The sequence below is a fragment of the Nerophis lumbriciformis genome, linkage group LG08 (genome assembly GCF_033978685.3).
Source record: "Nerophis lumbriciformis linkage group LG08, RoL_Nlum_v2.1, whole genome shotgun sequence".
Lineage (NCBI taxonomy): Eukaryota > Metazoa > Chordata > Actinopteri > Syngnathiformes > Syngnathidae > Nerophis > Nerophis lumbriciformis.
Genome location: NC_084555.2, coordinates 54,050,737 through 54,070,876, shown reverse-complemented (window position 1 = coordinate 54,070,876; position 20,140 = coordinate 54,050,737). Strand labels below are relative to the sequence as shown.

The following is a 20,140-nucleotide window of genomic DNA, read 5'->3' as shown; positions in this document are numbered from 1 at the left end:
AGAAACTTTTTATAAAAATTTTTTTATTTTTTTTTAGACATGTATCTTGTGCGCACCAGAAACTATCTCGTGCGCGTGAGAAACTTTTTATAAATTTTTTTTTTTTTAATTATATAATTTTTTTTTTTTTTTATAACTTTATAAAAAGTTTCGAGATACAAGTCTAAAAAAAAAAAAAAAAAAAAAAAAATTATAAATTTTTTCCCCCCTCATTAACCTTTAGTGGCTCCGTACACACACACTAGGTATGGCGTAAAAATAATATATATATATATTTTTTTAGACATGTATCTCGTGCGCACGAGAAACTTTTTATTAAAATAAATAAATAAATAAAATGTTTTTTTTAAATTTTTATTAAAAGTTTCTCCTGCGCACGAGAAACTTTTTATAAAAAAAATAAATATTTTTTTTAAAAATATATATATTTTTTTATAAAAAGTTTCTCCTGCGCACGAGAAACTTGTGCGCAAAGGAAACTTTTTATAAAAACAATTTGACATGTATCTCGTGCGCAGGAGAAACTTCATTAAAAAAAAATTTTTTTTTTTAACTATAGAATTTTTTTAATTTTTTTATAACTTTATAAAAAGTTTCGAAATACATGTTTAAAAAAAAAATTATACATTTTTTTTCCCCCTCATGTCCCTTTAGGGACTCCGTACACACACACTAGGTGTGGCATAATTATTCTCTGCATTTGACCCATCACCCTTTGATCACCCCCTGGGACATGGGGGATTTTTTTCTTATACATTTTTTTTTTGACATGTATCTCGAAACTTTTTATAAAGTTATAAAAAAAAAAAAATAAAAAAAAAATCCATTTTTTTTTAGACATTTATCTCCTGCGCACAAGAAACATTTTATAAAAATAATAATAATAATAATAAAACATTTTTTTAGACATGTATCTCGTGCGCAAGAGAAACTTTTTATAAATTTTTTTTTTTTAATTACCGTATTTTCCGCACTATAAGGCGCACCGGATTATTAGCCGCACCTTCAATGAATGGCATATTTCATAACTTTGTCCACCAATAAGCCGCCCCGGACTATAAGCCGCGCCTACGCTGCGCTAAAGGGAATGTCAAAAAAACAGTCAGATAGGTCAGTCAAACTTTAATAATATATTAAAAACCAGCGTTCTAACAACTCTGTCCCAAAATGTACGCAAATGTGCAATCACAAACATAGTAAAATTCAAAATAGTGCAGAGCAATAGCAACATAATGTTGCTCGAACGTTAATGTCACAACACACAAAATAAACATAGCGCTCACTTTCTGAAGTTATTCTTCATTCGTAAATCCTTCGTCTTCGGTGTCCGAAGTGAAAAGTTGGGCAAATTTACGATCCACTGGCAGATGTTGGCGTCGTCTGGCGCTGCCTCCTCGTCTTAGTGAAGGTGTGTTCGCCTTCTGTCATCCATTGTTCCCACGCAGTTAGCAGTCTAGCTTCGAATGCCCTGTTGACACCAATATCTAGCGGCTGGAGGTCTTTTGTCAATCCACCCGGAATGACGGCGAGTATTGAATTAAGCGCGTAAGCGTGTCTCTCAATGTGCTGTTATGAGCTAGCAAATATAACAACTACACTACCCAGCATGCAACGATAGTTACGAGCATGCGCGGTAGCCCTGAGAAGCGTTGTTGTATGCTGGCAGTTAGAATGTGGTTATGAGCACGCTGTGAGTAAACGTTGAGAACTCAGTTAACACGCCTCGTCTGCATTATTTATAATTAGACAGACAACACACTTAATAGGAGCCATTTTGGGGTCTTTACATAAACACACAAATGGAAATGAAACGTCACATATCCCAGCATGCACCGCGCGCTTCTTCTACGGGGAAAAAAGATGGCGGCTGTTTACCGTAGTTGCGAGACCTAAACTTTATGAAAATGAATCTTAATATTTATCCATATATAAAGCGCACCGGGTTATAAGGCGCACTGTCAGCTTTTGAGAAAATTTGTGGTTTTTAGGTGCGCCTTATAGTGCGGAAAATACGGTATATAATTTTTTTTTATATAAAAAGTTTCTCGTGCGCATGAGAAACTTTAAAAAAAATAAAATAATTTAAAAAAAATATATATATTTTTTTATAAAAAGTTTCTCCTGCGCACGAGAAACTCGTGCACAAAGGAAACTTTTTATAAAATTTTTTTTTTTTTTTTTTAATAAGTTAAAAAAATTATTTATCTTTTTTCTGCGCAAGAGAAACTTTTTATATAAAAAAAAAAAAAAAAAAAAAAAAATTTTTTTAGACATGTATACAAGAACATTTTTTTAAAATTATAAATTATTATTATTTTTTTTATATAAGTTTCTCGTGCGCAGGAGAAACTTTTTATAAAAAAAAAAGTTTAAAAAAATTATAAATTTTTTTATAAAAAGTTTCTCCTGCGCAAGAGAAACTTTTTATTAAAAAAAAATATATATTTTTTTTAAACATGTATCCCGTGCGCACCAGAAACTATCTCGTGCGCATAAGAAACTTTTTATAATTTTTTTTTTTTTTTTTTAAATTATATATATATATATATTTTTTATAACTTTATAAACAGTTTCGAGATACAAGTCTAAAAAAATAAAAATAAAAAATTATAAATTTTTTCCCCCCTCATTAACCTTTAGTGGCTCCGTACACACACACTAGGTATGGCGTAAAAATAATATATATATATATTTTTTTAGACATGTATCTCGTGCGCACGAGAAACTTTTTATTAAAATAAATAAATAAATAAAATGTTTTTTTTTAATTTTTATTAAAAGTTTCTCCTGCGCACGAGAAACTTTTTATAAAAAAAAAAAATATTTTAAAAAAATATATATATATTTTTTTATAAAAAGTTTCTCCTGCGCACGAGAAACTTGTGCGCAAAGGAAACTTTTTATAAAAACAATTTGACATGTATCTCGTGCGCAGGAGAAACTTCATTAAATTTTTTTTATTTTTTTTAACTATAGAATTTTTTTAATTTTTTTATAACTTTATAAAAAGTTTCGAAATACATGTTTAAAAAAAAAATTATAATTTTTTTTTCCCCCTCATGTCCCTTTAGGGACTCCGTACACACACACACTAGGTGTGGCATAATTATTCTCTGCATTTGACCCATCACCCTTTGATCACCCCCTGGGACATGGGGGATTTTTTTCTTATACATTTTTTTTTTGACATGTATCTCGAAACTTTTTATAAAGAAAAATTCAAATTTTTTTTAGACATTTATCTCCTGCGCACGAGAAACATTTTATAAAAATAATAATAATAATAAAACATTTTTTTAGACATGTATCTCGTGCGCAAGAGAAACTTTTTATAATTTTTTTTTTTTAATTATATAATTTTTTTTTATATAAAAAGTTTCTCGTGCGCATGAGAAACTTTAAAAAAAATAAAATAATTTAAAAAAAATATATATATTTTTTTATAAAAAGTTTCTCCTGCGCACGAGAAACTCGTGCACAAAGGAAACTTTTTATAAAAAAATAATTTTAATTTTTTTTTAATAAAAAGTTAAAAAAATTATTTATCTTTTTTCTGCGCAAGAGAAACTTTTTATATAAAAAAAAAAAAAAAAATTTTTAGACATGTATACAAGAACATTTTTTTTTAAATTATAAATTTTTTTTTTTTTTATAAAAAGTTTCTTTGCGCACGAGAAACTTTTCATTAAAAAGAAAACAAATTTAAAAAAAATTATTATTTTTTTTTATATAAGTTTCTCGTGCGCAGGAGAAATTTTTTATAAAAAAAAATAAAAAAATTTTGAGACATGTATCTCGTGCGCACAATAAACGTTTTATAATTTTTTTTTTTTTTAATTATATAATTTTTTTTTATAACTTTATAAAAAGTTTCGAGATACAAGTCTTAAAAAAAAAAAAAAAAAAAAAAAAAAAAAAATTATAATTTTTTTTCCTCCTCGTGTCCTTTTAGGGGCTCCGTACACACACACTAGGTGTGGCGTAAAAATAATATATATATATATTTTTTAGACATGTATCTTGTGCGCACGAGAAACTATCTCGTGCACACGAGAAACTTTTTATTAAAAAAAAAAAACAATACAAATTTTTTTTTAGACATGCATCTCGTGCGCACGAGAAACTTTTTATTAACATTTTTTTTTTAAATTACATAATTTTTTTTTTTATAACTATAAAAAGTTTAAAAAAAATAAAAAATAAAAAATAATAATTCCCCCCCCCCCCCTCATGTCCCTTTAGGGGCTTTATACACACACACTAGGTGTGGCATAATTATTCTCTGCATTTGACCCATCACCCTTTGATCACCCCCTGGGAGGTGAGGGGAGCAGTGAGCAGCAGCAGTGGCCGCGCCCAGGAATCATTTTTTGGTGATATAGGAAAGAAAGGAGGCAAGACTACGTTCCTCTATCGCAGGGTTTTTCAACCTTTTTTGAGCCAAGGCACATTTTTTTCCATTGCAAAAATGCGGAGGCACACCACCAGCAGACATCATTAAAAAAACTAAACTCAGTTGACAGTAAAAAGTCGTTGTTGGATATGACTTTAAAGCATAACCAAGCATGCATCACTATAGCTCTTGTCTCAAAGTAGGTGTACTGTCACCACCTGTCACATCACACCCTGACTTATTTGGACTTTTTTGCTGTTTTCCTGTGTGTAGTGTTTTACTTCTTGTCTTGTGCTCCTATTTTGGTGGCTTTTTTTGGTATTTTCCTGTAGCAGTTTCATGTCTTCCTTTGAGCGATATTTCCTGTATCTACTTTGTTTTTGCAATCAAGAATATTTCAGTTGTTTTTATCCTTCTTTGTGGGGCCATTGTTGATTGTCATGTTCGAATGTACATTGTGGACGCCATCTTTGCTCCACAGTAAGTCTTTGCTGTCGTCCAGCATTCTGTTTTTGTTTACTATGCAGCCAGTTCAGTTTTAGTTTCGTTCTGCATAGCCTTCCCTAAGCTTCAACGCCTTTTCTTAGGGGCACTCACCTTTTGTTTATTTTTGGTTTAAGCATTAGACACCTTTTTACCTGCACCCTGCCTCCCGCTGTTTCCCACATCTACAAAGCAATTAGCTACCTGCTGCCACCTACTGATATGGAAGAGTATTACACGGTTACTCTGCCGAGCTCTAGACAGCACCGACACTCAACAACAACACATCATTTGCAGACTATAATTACTGCTTTGCAAAAAATATTTCTAACCCAAATAAGAGGTGTCCAAACCTTTTTCCACTAAGAGGCTGCACACTGAAAAATCAGAACATGCATTGTTATATTTGCCATTTTTAAAACCAATAGGTGGCTTGCAATCATGTGACCTGGAGGCACATTTTGGTACTTTTGGGTTTCAGGCGATGGTGTAAGCCCCATTAGGCTACTCTTTATTTAATCCCTGCAGATTTAATATAAAAAATATAAAAAAAACTATTTTTTTTAAATTATAAAAACATTTTTTTTTAAATGTAAATTTTATTTTTTTATTTTTTAGACATGTATCTCCTGCGCACGAGAAACTTTTTATTGAAAAAAACAAATTAAAAATAATATTTTTTTTTTTTTTTTTATAAAAAGTTTCTGGTGCGCAGGAGAAACTTTTTATAAAAAAAAAAAAAAAAAAAGTTTAAAAAATGTATTTATTTAAAATTAATTAATAAAAATTTGTTTTTTTTAGAAAAAGTTTCTTGTGCGCACGAGATACATGTCTAAAAAATGTTTTTATTTATTTTTTTATAAAAAGTTTCTCTTGCAGGAGAAACTTTTTATAAAAAAAATTTATAATTTTTTTAATAAAAATTATTAATGAAAAATAATAATATTTTTTTTTTTTATAAAAAGTTTCTCCTGCGCACGAGAAACTTTTTATTGAAAAAAACAAATTAAAAATAATATATATATTTTTTTTAATAAAAAGTTTCTGGTGCGCAGGAGAAACTTTTTATAATAATAAAAAAAAAAAAAGTTTAAAAAATGTATTTATTTAAAATTAATTAATAAAAATTTTTTTTTTTTAGAAAAAGTTTCTTGTGCGCACGAGATACATGTCTAAAAAATGTTTTTATTTATTTTTTATAAAAAGTTTCTCTTGCGCAGGAGAAACTTTTTATAAAAAAATTTTATAATTTTTTTAATAAAAATTATTAATTAAAAATAATAGTTTTTTTTTTATAAAAAGTTTCTGGTGCGCAGGAGAAACTTTTTATTAAAAAAAAAATTATTTAAAATTAATTAATTAAACATTTTTTTTTTAGAAAAAGTTTATTGTGCGCACGAGATACATGTCTAAAGAATTTTTTTTTTTTTTATAGAAAGTTTCTCTTGCGCAGGAGAAACTTTTTATAAGAAAAATTATATAAATTTTTTTTTTAATTATATAATTTTTTTTTTTATAACTTTATAAAAAGTTTCGAGATACAAGTCTAAAATAAAAAAATAAATAAAATAAAAATTATACCTTTTTTTTCCCCCTCATGTCCCTTTCGGGGCTCCATACACACACACTAGGTGTGGCGTAAAAATAACATATATACAGGTAAAAGCCAGTAAATTAGAATATTTTGAAAAACTTGATTTATTTCAGTAATTGCATTCAAAAGGTGTAACTTGTACATTATATTTATTCATTGCACACAGACTGATGCATTCAAATGTTTATTTCATTTAATTTTGATGATTTGAAGTGGCAACAAATGAAAATCCAAAATTCCGTGTGTCACAAAATTAGAATATTACTTAAGGCTAATACAAAAAAGGGATTTTTAGAAAAGTTGGCCAACTGAAAAGTATGAAAATGAAAAATATGAGCATGTACAATACTCAATACTTGGTTGGAGCTCCTTTTGCCTCAATTACTGCGTTAATGCGGCGTGGCATGGAGTCGATGAGTTTCTGGCACTGCTCAGGTGTTATGAGAGCCCAGGTTGCTCTGATAGTGGCCTTCAACTCTTCTGCGTTTTTGGGTCTGGCATTCTGCATCTTCCTTTTCACAATACCCCACAGATTTTCTATGGGGCTAAGGTCAGGGGAGTTGGCGGGCCAATTTAGAACAGAAATACCATGGTCCGTAAACCAGGCACGGGTAGATTTTGCGCTGTGTGCAGGCGCCAAGTCCTGTTGGAACTTGAAATCTCCATCTCCATAGAGCAGGTCAGCAGCAGGAAGCATGAAGTGCTCTAAAACTTGCTGGTAGACGGCTGCGTTGACCCTGGATCTCAGGAAACAGAGTGGACCGACACCAGCAGATGACATGGCACCCCAAACCATCACTGATGGTGGAAACTTTACACTAGACTTCAGGCAACGTGGATCCTGTGCCTCTCCTGTCTTCCTCCAGACTCTGGGACCTCGATTTCCAAAGGAAATGCAAAATTTGCATGGTTGGGTGATGGTTTGGGGTGCCATGTCATCTGCTGGTGTCGGTCCACTCTGTTTCCTGAGATCCAGGGTCAACGCAGCCGGAAGTGGGCGTGGCTTCCACTGACCCTCTAAAAAGAGGTACCAGGGGGGGATTGTTTTATGAGCCCAGGAAGTAGGCGTGGCCTAAACCGGAAACAGGAAGTATGCGTCCCATCCGGCCGCCGTTTTAATTTTGTAGTTTTTTTTAAGCTGTCCGCCATCTTAGTTGTAGCCATATTTGGGCATAGCGACCACAAAAGAACAAAAAAATGAATGCGATCTATTGTCATATTTTTTTTACATTTAATTCTGCTGTCAATTTTTGGAGCAATGACAGCTTTAAAAAAAATCCCACTAAAATTCTTGGGGATCCAACATTTAATAAAACAATTGAATTGAAAATTTAAAAATAAGTCATCCTTTTTTTAAAAATTACTTTTAACAGTGAAGTCTCTAGATCGACTTTACATCTATCCGCCGATTATACGTTTTTATTGTTTTTTAAAAAAAATTACTTTTAACAGTGAAGTCTCTAGATCGACTTTACATCTATCCGCCGATTATACGTTTTTATTGGTTTTTTTTTAAATTACTTTTAACAGTGAAGTCTCTAGATCGACTTTACATCTATCCGCCGATTATACGTTTTTATTGGGTTTTTTTTAAATTACTTTTAACAGTGAAGTCTCTAGATCGACTTTACATCTATCCGCCGATTATACGTTTTTATTGGGTTTTTTTAAAATGACTTTTAACAGTGAAGTCTCTAGATCGACTTTACATCTATCCGCCGATTATACGTTTTTATTGGTTTTTTTTTTAAATTACTTTTAACAGTGAAGTCTCTAGATCGACTTTACATCTATCCGCCGATTATACGTTTTTATTGTTTGTTTTTGAAATTACTTTTAACAGTGAATGAAGTCTCTAGATCGACTTTACATCTATCCGCCGATTATACGTTTTTATTGTTTGTTTTTTTTAAATTACTTTTAACAGTGAAGTCTCTAGATCGACTTTACATCTATCCGCCGATTATACGTTTTTATTGTTTTTTTTTTAAATTACTTTTAACAGTGAAGTCTCTAGATCGACTTTACATCTATCCGCCGATTATACGTTTTTATTGGGTTTTTTTTAAATTACTTTTAACAGTGAAGTCTCTAGATCGACTTTACATCTATCCGCCGATTATACGTTTTTATTGGTTTTTTTTAAAATGACTTTTAACAGTGAAGTCTCTAGATCGACTTTACATCTATCCGCCGATTATACGTTTTTATTGGGTTTTTTTTTCAATTACTTTTAACAGTGAAGTCTCTAGATCGACTTTACATCTATCCGCCGATTATACGTTTTTATTGGGTTTTTTTTTAAATTACTTTTAACAGTGAAGTCTCTAGATCGACTTTACATCTATCCGCCGATTATACGTTTTTATTGTTTGTTTTTGAAATTACTTTTAACAGTGAATGAAGTCTCTAGATCGACTTTACATCTATCCGCCGATTATACGTTTTTATTGTTTGTTTTTTTTAAATTACTTTTAACAGTGAAGTCTCTAGATCGACTTTACATCTATCCGCCGATTATACGTTTTTATTGTTTTTTTTTTTAAATTACTTTTAACAGTGAAGTCTCTAGATCGACTTTACATCTATCCGCCGATTATACGTTTTTATTGGTTTTTTTTTTAAATTACTTTTAACAGTGAAGTCTCTAGATCGACTTTACATCTATCCGCCGATTATACGTTTTTATTGTTTTTTAAAAAAAATTACTTTTAACAGTGAAGTCTCTAGATCGACTTTACATCTATCCGCCGATTATACGTTTTTATTGGTTTTTTTTAAAATGACTTTTAACAGTGAAGTCTCTAGATCGACTTTACATCTATCCGCCGATTATACGTTTTTATTGGTTTTTTTTAAAATGACTTTTAACAGTGAAGTCTCTAGATCGACTTTACATCTATCCGCCGATTATACGTTTTTATTGGGTTTTTTTTTCAATTACTTTTAACAGTGAAGTCTCTAGATCGACTTTACATCTATCCGCCGATTATACGTTTTTATTGGGTTTTTTTTTAAATTACTTTTAACAGTGAAGTCTCTAGATCGACTTTACATCTATCCGCCGATTATACGTTTTTATTGTTTGTTTTTGAAATTACTTTTAACAGTGAATGAAGTCTCTAGATCGACTTTACATCTATCCGCCGATTATACGTTTTTATTGTTTGTTTTTTTTAAATTACTTTTAACAGTGAAGTCTCTAGATCGACTTTACATCTATCCGCCGATTATACGTTTTTATTGTTTTTTTTTTAAATTACTTTTAACAGTGAAGTCTCTAGATCGACTTTACATCTATCCGCCGATTATACGTTTTTATTGGGTTTTTTTTAAATTACTTTTAACAGTGAAGTCTCTAGATCGACTTTACATCTATCCGCCGATTATACGTTTTTATTGGTTTTTTTTAAAATGACTTTTAACAGTGAAGTCTCTAGATCGACTTTACATCTATCCGCCGATTATACGTTTTTATTGGTTTTTTTTTTCAATTACTTTTAACAGTGAAGTCTCTAGATCGACTTTACATCTATCCGCCGATTATACGTTTTTATTGGGTTTTTTTTTAAATTACTTTTAACAGTGAAGTCTCTAGATCGACTTTACATCTATCCGCCGATTATACGTTTTTATTGTTTGTTTTTGAAATTACTTTTAACAGTGAATGAAGTCTCTAGATCGACTTTACATCTATCCGCCGATTATACGTTTTTATTGGTTTGTTTTTTTTAAATTACTTTTAACAGTGAAGTCTCTAGATCGACTTTACATCTATCCGCCGATTATACGTTTTTATTGTTTTTTTTTTAAAATTACTTTTAACAGTGAAGTCTCTAGATCGACTTTACATCTATCCGCCGATTATACGTTTTTATTGGGTTTTTTTTTAAATTACTTTTAACAGTGAAGTCTCTAGATCGACTTTACATCTATCCGCCGATTATACGTTTTTATTGTTTTTTAAAAAAAATTACTTTTAACAGTGAAGTCTCTAGATCGACTTTACATCTATCCGCCGATTATACGTTTTTATTGGGTTTTTTTAAAATGACTTTTAACAGTGAAGTCTCTAGATCGACTTTACATCTATCCGCCGATTATACGTTTTTATTGGTTTTTTTTAAAATGACTTTTAACAGTGAAGTCTCTAGATCGACTTTACATCTATCCGCCGATTATACGTTTTTATTGGTTTGTTTTTAATTACTTTTAACAGTGAAGTCTCTAGATCGACTTTACATCTATCCGCCGATTATACGTTTTTATTGTTTTTTTTAAAATTACTTTTAACAGTGAAGTCTCTAGATCGACTTTACATCTATCCGCCGATTATACGTTTTTATTGTTTGTTTTTGAAATTACTTTTAACAGTGAATGAAGTCTCTAGATCGACTTTACATCTATCCGCCGATTATACGTTTTTATTGTTTGTTTTTTTTAAATTACTTTTAACAGTGAAGTCTCTAGATCGACTTTACATCTATCCGCCGATTATACGTTTTTATTGTTTTTTTTTTAAATTACTTTTAACAGTGAAGTCTCTAGATCGACTTTACATCTATCCGCCGATTATACGTTTTTATTGGGTTTTTTTTTAAATTACTTTTAACAGTGAAGTCTCTAGATCGACTTTACATCTATCCGCCGATTATACGTTTTTATTGTTTTTTAAAAAAAATTACTTTTAACAGTGAAGTCTCTAGATCGACTTTACATCTATCCGCCGATTATACGTTTTTATTGGGTTTTTTTAAAATGACTTTTAACAGTGAAGTCTCTAGATCGACTTTACATCTATCCGCCGATTATACGTTTTTATTGGGTTTTTTTTAAATTACTTTTAACAGTGAAGTCTCTAGATCGACTTTACATCTATCCGCCGATTATACGTTTTTATTGGTTTTTTTTAAAATGACTTTTAACAGTGAAGTCTCTAGATCGACTTTACATCTATCCGCCGATTATACGTTTTTATTGGTTTTTTTTTTCAATTACTTTTAACAGTGAAGTCTCTAGATCGACTTTACATCTATCCGCCGATTATACGTTTTTATTGGGTTTTTTTTTAAATTACTTTTAACAGTGAAGTCTCTAGATCGACTTTACATCTATTCGCCGATTATACGTTTTTATTGTTTGTTTTTGAAATTACTTTTAACAGTGAATGAAGTCTCTAGATCGACTTTACATCTATCCGCCGATTATACGTTTTTATTGTTTGTTTTTTTTAAATTACTTTTAACAGTGAAGTCTCTAGATCGACTTTACATCTATCCGCCGATTATACGTTTTTATTGGGTTTTTTTAAAATGACTTTTAACAGTGAAGTCTCTAGATCGACTTTACATCTATCCGCCGATTATACGTTTTTATTGGGTTTTTTTTAAATTACTTTTAACAGTGAAGTCTCTAGATCGACTTTACATCTATCCGCCGATTATACGTTTTTATTGGTTTTTTTTAAAATGACTTTTAACAGTGAAGTCTCTAGATCGACTTTACATCTATCCGCCGATTATACGTTTTTATTGGTTTTTTTTTTCAATTACTTTTAACAGTGAAGTCTCTAGATCGACTTTACATCTATCCGCCGATTATACGTTTTTATTGGGTTTTTTTTTAAATTACTTTTAACAGTGAAGTCTCTAGATCGACTTTACATCTATTCGCCGATTATACGTTTTTATTGTTTGTTTTTGAAATTACTTTTAACAGTGAATGAAGTCTCTAGATCGACTTTACATCTATCCGCCGATTATACGTTTTTATTGTTTGTTTTTTTTAAATTACTTTTAACAGTGAAGTCTCTAGATCGACTTTACATCTATCCGCCGATTATACGTTTTTATTGGTTTTTTTTTTAAATTACTTTTAACAGTGAAGTCTCTAGATCGACTTTACATCTATCCGCCGATTATACGTTTTTATTGTTTGTTTTTGAAATTACTTTTAACAGTGAATGAAGTCTCTAGATCGACTTTACATCTATCCGCCGATTATACGTTTTTATTGTTTGTTTTTTTTAAATTACTTTTAACAGTGAAGTCTCTAGATCGACTTTACATCTATCCGCCGATTATACGTTTTTATTGTTTTTTTTTTAAATTACTTTTAACAGTGAAGTCTCTAGATCGACTTTACATCTATCCGCCGATTATACGTTTTTATTGGTTTTTTTTTTAAATTACTTTTAACAGTGAAGTCTCTAGATCGACTTTACATCTATCCGCCGATTATACGTTTTTATTGGGTTTTTTTTAAAATTACTTTTAACAGTGAAGTCTCTAGATCGACTTTACATCTATCCGCCGATTATACGTTTTTATTGGGTTTTTTTTAAATGACTTTTAACAGTGAAGTCTCTAGATCGACTTTACATCTATCCGCCGATTATACGTTTTTATTGGGTTTTTTTTTCAATTACTTTTAACAGTGAAGTCTCTAGATCGACTTTACATCTATCCGCCGATTATACGTTTTTATTGGTTTTTTTTTAAAATTACTTTTAACAGTGAAGTCTCTAGATCGACTTTACATCTATCCGCCGATTATACGTTTTTATTGTTTGTTTTTGAAATTACTTTTAACAGTGAATGAAGTCTCTAGATCGACTTTACATCTATCCGCCGATTATACGTTTTTATTGTTTGTTTTTTTTAAATTACTTTTAACAGTGAAGTCTCTAGATCGACTTTCCATCTATCCGCCGATTATACGTTTTTATCGGTTTTTTTTAAAATTACTTTTAACAGTGAAGTCTCTAGATCGACTTTACATCTATCCGCCGATTATACGTTTTTATCGGTTTTTTTTAAAATTACTTTTAACAGTGAAGTCTCTAGATCGACTTTACATCTATCCGCCGATTATACGTTTTTATTGGTTTGTTTTTAATTACTTTTAACAGTGAAGTCTCTAGATCGACTTTACATCTATCCGCCGATTATACGTTTTTATTGGGTTTTTTTTTAAATTACTTTTAACAGTGAAGTCTCTAGATCGACTTTACATCTATCCGCCGATTATACGTTTTTATTGTTTGTTTTTTTTAATTACTTTTAACAGTGAAGTCTCTAGATCGACTTTACATCTATCCGCCGATTATACGTTTTTATTGTTTTTTTTTAAAATTACTTTTAACAGTGAAGTCTCTAGATCGACTTTACATCTATCCGCCGATTATACGTTTTTATTGTTTTTTTTAAAATTACTTTTAACAGTGAAGTCTCTAGATCGACTTTACATCTATCCGCCGATTATACGTTTTTATTGTTTTTAAAAAAAAATTACTTTTAACAGTGAAGTCTCTAGATCGACTTTACATCTATCCGCCGATTATACGTTTTTATTTAAAAATTACTTTTAACAGTGAAGTCTCTAGATCGACTTTACATCTATCCGCCGATTATACGTTTTTATTGGGTTTTTTTTAAAATTACTTTTAACAGTGAAGTCTCTAGATCGACTTTACATCTATCCGCCGATTATACGTTTTTATTGGGGTTTTTTTTTCAATTACTTTTAACAGTGAAGTCTCTAGATCGACTTTACATCTATCCGCCGATTATACGTTTTTATTGGTTTTTTTAAAAAATTACTTTTAACAGTGAAGTCTCTAGATCGACTTTACATCTATCCGCCGATTATACGTTTTTATTGTTTTTTTTTTTATAATTACTTTTAACAGTGAAGTCTCTAGATCGACTTTACATCTATCCGCCGATTATACGTTTTTATTGGTTTTTTTTTTATAATTACTTTTAACAGTGAAGTCTCTAGATCGACTTTACATCTATCCGCCGATTATACGTTTTTATTGTTGTTTTTTTTAAATTACTTTTAGCAGTGAAGTCTCTAGATCGACTTTACATCTATCCGCCGATTATACGTTTTTATTGTTTTTTTTTTTTTAATTACTTTTAACAGTGAAGTCTCTAGATCGACTTTACATCTATCCGCCGATTATACGTTTTTATTGTTTTTTTTTTTTTTAATTACTTTTAACAGTGAAGTCTCTAGATCGACTTTACATCTATCCGCCGATTATACGTTTTTATTGGTTTTTTTAAAAATTACTTTTAACAGTGAAGTCTCTAGATCGACTTTACATCTATCCGCCGATTATACGTTTTTATTGTTTTTTTTTTAACTACTTTTAACAGTGAAGTCTCTAGATCGACTTTACATCTATCCGCCGATTATACGTTTTTATTGGGGGTTTTTTAAAATTACTTTTAACGGTGAAGTCTCTAGATCGACTTTACATCTATCCGCCGATTATACGTTTTTATTGGGTTTTTAAAAAAATTACTTTTAACAGTGAAGTCTCTAGATTGACTTTACATCTATCCGCCGATTATACGTTTTTATTGGGTTTTTTTAAAAATTACTTTTAACAGTGAAGTCTCTAGATCGACTTTACATCTATCCGCCGATTATACGTTTTTATTGGTTTTTTTTTAAATTACTTTTAACAGTGAAGTCTCTAGATCGACTTTACATCTATCCGCCGATTATACGTTTTTATTGTTTGTTTTTTTTAATTACTTTTAACAGTGAAGTCTCTAGATCGACTTTACATCTATCCGCCGATTATAAGTTTTTATTGTTTTTAAAAAAAATTACTTTTAACAGTGAAGTCTCTAGATCGACTTTACATCTATCCGCCGATTATACGTTTTTATTGGGTTTTTTAAAAAATTACTTTTAACAGTGAAGTCTCTAGATCGACTTTACATCTATCCGCCGATTATACGTTTTTATTGTTGTTTTTTTAAAATTACTTTTAGCAGTGAAGTCTCTAGATCGACTTTACATCTATCCGCCGATTATACGTTTTTATTTTTTATTTTTTTTTAAATTACTTTTAACAGTGAAGTCTCTAGATCGACTTTACATCTATCCGCCGATTATACGTTTTTATTGGGTTTTTTTTTTTTAATTACTTTTAACAGTGAAGTCTCTAGATCGACTTTACATCTATCCGCCGATTATACGTTTTTATTGGGTTTTTTTTAAATTACTTTTAACAGTGAAGTCTCTAGATCGACTTTACATCTATCCGCCGATTATACGTTTTTATTGTTTTTTTTTTAACTACTTTTAACAGTGAAGTCTCTAGATCGACTTTACATCTATCCGCCGATTATAAGTTTTTATTTTTTATTTTTTAAATTACTTTTAACAGTGAAGTCTCTAGATCGACTTTACATCTATCCGCCGATTATACGTTTTTATTGTTTTTTTTTTTTTAATTACTTTTAACAGTGAAGTCTCTAGATCGACTTTACATCTATCCGCCGATTATACGTTTTTATTGGTTTTTTTTTTTAAATTACTTTTAACAGTGAAGTCTCTAGATCGACTTTACATCTATCCGCCGATTATACGTTTTTATTGGGGTTTTTTTTAAATTACTTTTAACAGTGAAGTCTCTAGATCGACTTTACATCTATCCGCCGATTATATGTTTTTATTGTTGTTGTTTTTTAATTACTTTTAACAGTGAAGTCTCTAGATCGACTTTACATCTATCCGCCGATTATACGTTTTTATTGTTTGTTTTTTTTTAAATTACTTTTAACAGTGAAGTCTCTAGATCGACTTTACATCTATCCGCCGATTATACGTTTTTATTGGGTTTTTTTAAAATTACTTTTAACAGTGAAGTCTCTAGATCGACTTTACATCTATCCGCCGATTATACGTTTTTATTTAATTTTTTTTTAAATTACTTTTAACAGTGAAGTCTCTAGATCGACTTTACATCTATCCGCCGATTATACGTTTTTATTGGTTTTTAAAAAAAATTACTTTTAACAGTGAAGTCTCTAGATCGACTTTACATCTATCCGCCGATTATACGTTTTTATTGGTTTTTAAAAAAAATTACTTTTAACAGTGAAGTCTCTAGATCGACTTTACATCTATCCGCCGATTATACGTTTTTATTGTTTTGTTTTTTTAATTACTTTTAACAGTGAAGTCTCTAGATAGACTTTACATCTATCCGCTGATTATACGTTTTCATTTAAATTACTTTTAACAGTGAAGTCTCTAGATCGACTTTACATCTATCCGCCGATTATACGTTTTTATTGTTTGTTTTTTTTAATTACTTTTAACAGTGAAGTCTCTAGATCGACTTTACATCTATCCGCCGATTATACGTTTTTATTGTTTTTAAAAAAAAATTACTTTTAACAGTGAAGTCTCTAGATCGACTTTACATCTATCCGTCGATTATACGTTTTTATTGGTTGTTTTTTTTAATTACTTTTAACAGTGAAGTCTCTAGATCGACTTTACATCTATCCGCCGATTATACGTTTTTATTGTTTTTTTTAAAAATTACTTTTAACAGTGAAGTCTCTAGATCGACTTTACATCTATCCGCCGATTATACGTTTTTATTGGTTTTTAAAAAAAATTACTTTTAACAGTGAAGTCTCTAGATCGACTTTACATCTATCCGCCGATTATACGTTTTTATTGGTTTTTAAAAAAAATTACTTTTAACAGTGAAGTCTCTAGATCGACTTTACATCTATCCGCCGATTATACGTTTTTATTGTTTTGTTTTTTTAATTACTTTTAACAGTGAAGTCTCTAGATAGACTTTACATCTATCCGCTGATTATACGTTTTCATTTAAATTACTTTTAACAGTGAAGTCTCTAGATCGACTTTACATCTATCCGCCGATTATACGTTTTTATTGTTTGTTTTTTTTAATTACTTTTAACAGTGAAGTCTCTAGATCGACTTTACATCTATCCGCCGATTATACGTTTTTATTGTTTTTAAAAAAAAATTACTTTTAACAGTGAAGTCTCTAGATCGACTTTACATCTATCCGTCGATTATACGTTTTTATTGGGTTTTTTATACGTTTTTTAGTTTGTTTTATGCCCTTTTTGTCAAGGAAAACTTAAGTTTGAACTTAATGTGTTATTTGTCAACAATATAACTTGAACCTGTTTGCTCTTTTCTTCTACTTTTTTATGTTTTTGTTTGAAATGTATTTTTAGAATATGCCCAAAGGCCGCACTCTGGAGACCCCCGTGTGTACGGCGGACTCACCTTGCACGTAGGGTCCTTTATCGGGATGTTCTCGGACTCTCAGCGAGGTTCTTTTCTTCTGCTCGCCACCTCCGAGCAGGTCTCGGACTCGCTCATTGTAGATCTCCAAAAAACTGCACACGAGAGATAACAAAAGGGAAGTCATTTAACCTTCTCCCTTCGCAGATATTTCACTCAAAAAAAAAAGCACAACGTCCATTTAAAATGTAAGCTACTTTTAAATTTGATGACATAATGCAATATAAAGTTATATACCGTACTGATTTATTGGCTATGAGCATTTATTTACAAAACCCAAAAGCAGTGAAGTTGTCACGTTGTGTAAATGGTAAATAAAAATGATTTGCAAATCCTTTTCTACTTATATTCAATTGAATAGACTGCAAAGACGAGATATTTAATGTTTGAACTGAGAAATGTTTCTGGGTGTTGTTGATAAATGGGTTTGGCTTTGCATAGTAGAGTTTTAACTTGCACTTACAGATGTAGCGACCAACTGTAGTTACTGACAGTGGTTTTCTGAAGTGTTCCTGAGACCATGTGGTGATATCCTTTACACACCGATGTTGCTTTTTGATGCAGTACCGCCTGAAGGATCGAAGGTCACAGCCGTGCAGTGATTTCTCCAGATTCTCTGAACCTTTTGATGATATTACGGAGCGTAGATGGTGAAATCCCTTAATTCCTTGCAATAGCTGCGTGAGAAATGTTGTTCTTTAAACAATTTGCTCAGGCATTTGTTGACAAAGTGGTGACCCTCGCCCCGTCCTTGTTTGTGAATGACTGAGAATTTCATGGAAGCTGCTTTTAATAATAACTGGGATTTATATAGCGCTTTTCTAAGTACCCAAAGTCGCTTTACATGTGGAACCCATCATTCATTCACACCTGGTGGTGGTAAGCTACTTTCATAGCCACAGCTGCCCTGGGGTAGACTGACAGAAGTCAGTCAGTTTATACCCAATCATGGCACCCACCTGTTCCCAATTAGCCTGTTCACCTGTGGGATGTTCCAAATAAGTCTTTGATGAGCATTCCTCAACTTTCGCACTCTTTTTTGCCACTTGTGCCAGCTTTTTTAAAACATGTTGCAGGCATCAAATTTCCAAAGGAGCTAATATTTGCAAAAAATAACAAGTTTTCCATTAAATATCTTGTCTTTGCAGTCTATTCAATTGAATATAAGTTGAAAAGGATTAGTTGTATTCTCTTTTTATTTACCATTTACACAACGTGACAACTTCACTGCTTTTGGGGTTTGTATACACAATAATTAAATATTTTTTTCCTGAATCAAAATTATCATTAAATATATATGCATATTAGGGGTGTAACGGTACACAAAAATTTCAGTTCGGTACATACTGTACCTCGGTTTAGAGGTCACGGTTCGGTTCATTTTCGGTACAGTAAGAAAACAACAAAATACACATTTTTTGTTATCTATTTACCAAATTTGTAAACAATGGCTTTATCCTTTTAACATCGGGAACACTATAATAATTCTGCCCACGTTAATCAACATTAAACTGCCTCAGATTAAATAAAATGACAAAACTTTTCTTCTACATATAAAAAGTGCAACATTAAACAGTTTCAAGTCAACTCATCATGCTTCATTTATTACAGCATTTGGGAAGTCTGTAGTTGATTTTTATTATGTAAATGTTATATTTGTATCAACATGTGATAGCAGGGACCCTGCCATTCAAAACTAGGCTGCTCCATTACTAATGATTCATGTAACTATAACTGAAAAAAATGGTACAATAGCAATAGGAGAGACTATTCATCCATGAACACCATGGAGTTCATGTAGGCTTAATGATGCACTTACATTATTATATCAACTATCAGAGACAGAAACTCTTCATTTAACATAATGTCCTTTTTTGCTGCTTCAACACAGCTCAATCAACACAGAAAAAGGTCAAGTGAAATAACAGAGACAGGGCTTTGCTGTCCGTAACACACACACAACCACACACACACACACACGCAGCAAAATGAGCTAACGTTACACTAAAAGCGAATTAGAAACAAAGGCAGAAGGAAGCGGAGGCGGCTACTTAATATGTCCGTGTGGAAACTCGTTCGGTACACCTCCGAACTGAACCGAAACCCTCGTACCGAAACGTTTCAATACAAATACACGTACCGTTACACCCCTAATACTGTATACAATAATACACATTTTTTTCCTGAATCAAAATTATCATTAAATATATATGTATTGAGATGCGCGGATAGGCAATTATTTCATCCGCAACCGCATCACAAAAGTCGTCAACCATCCGCATCCACCCGAACTAACATTTAATCAAAACCGCACCCGCCCGCACCCGCCCGTTGTTATATATCTAATATAGACGATGCAAGGCATTAGTGAGGTTATAAAGCTTTTGCCTGTTAAAGAAAGGAGACTGATCCAATGCAGCACAGACATTCAATGCGTGCCACACTGTCACGGCCCAGACGCACACCAGTGCGCAATCATCTGGGAGCCGCGCTGAGCGCACCTCCAAGCGCGTGGAGGTGCGATGTCCCTCGCACCCGCGGCGGCTCCACCCGGGCTCGCGCCCGAG

General features: G+C 31.4%; 1 protein-coding gene across 3 annotated transcripts in view; it reads right to left on the bottom strand.

Annotated features, from left to right (window-relative positions):
- stard9 (StAR-related lipid transfer (START) domain containing 9) overlaps nt 1–20,140 on the bottom strand; it is a 160,536-nt gene that overhangs the window by 69,479 nt on the left and 70,917 nt on the right. For all 3 annotated transcript variants that reach the window (XM_061969195.1, XM_061969197.1, XM_061969196.1), the window contains exon 7: nt 17,556–17,668. In XM_061969195.1, coding sequence (XP_061825179.1) covers nt 17,556–17,668 — 113 coding nt within the window. The remainder of the gene's footprint in view (nt 1–17,555; nt 17,669–20,140) is intronic.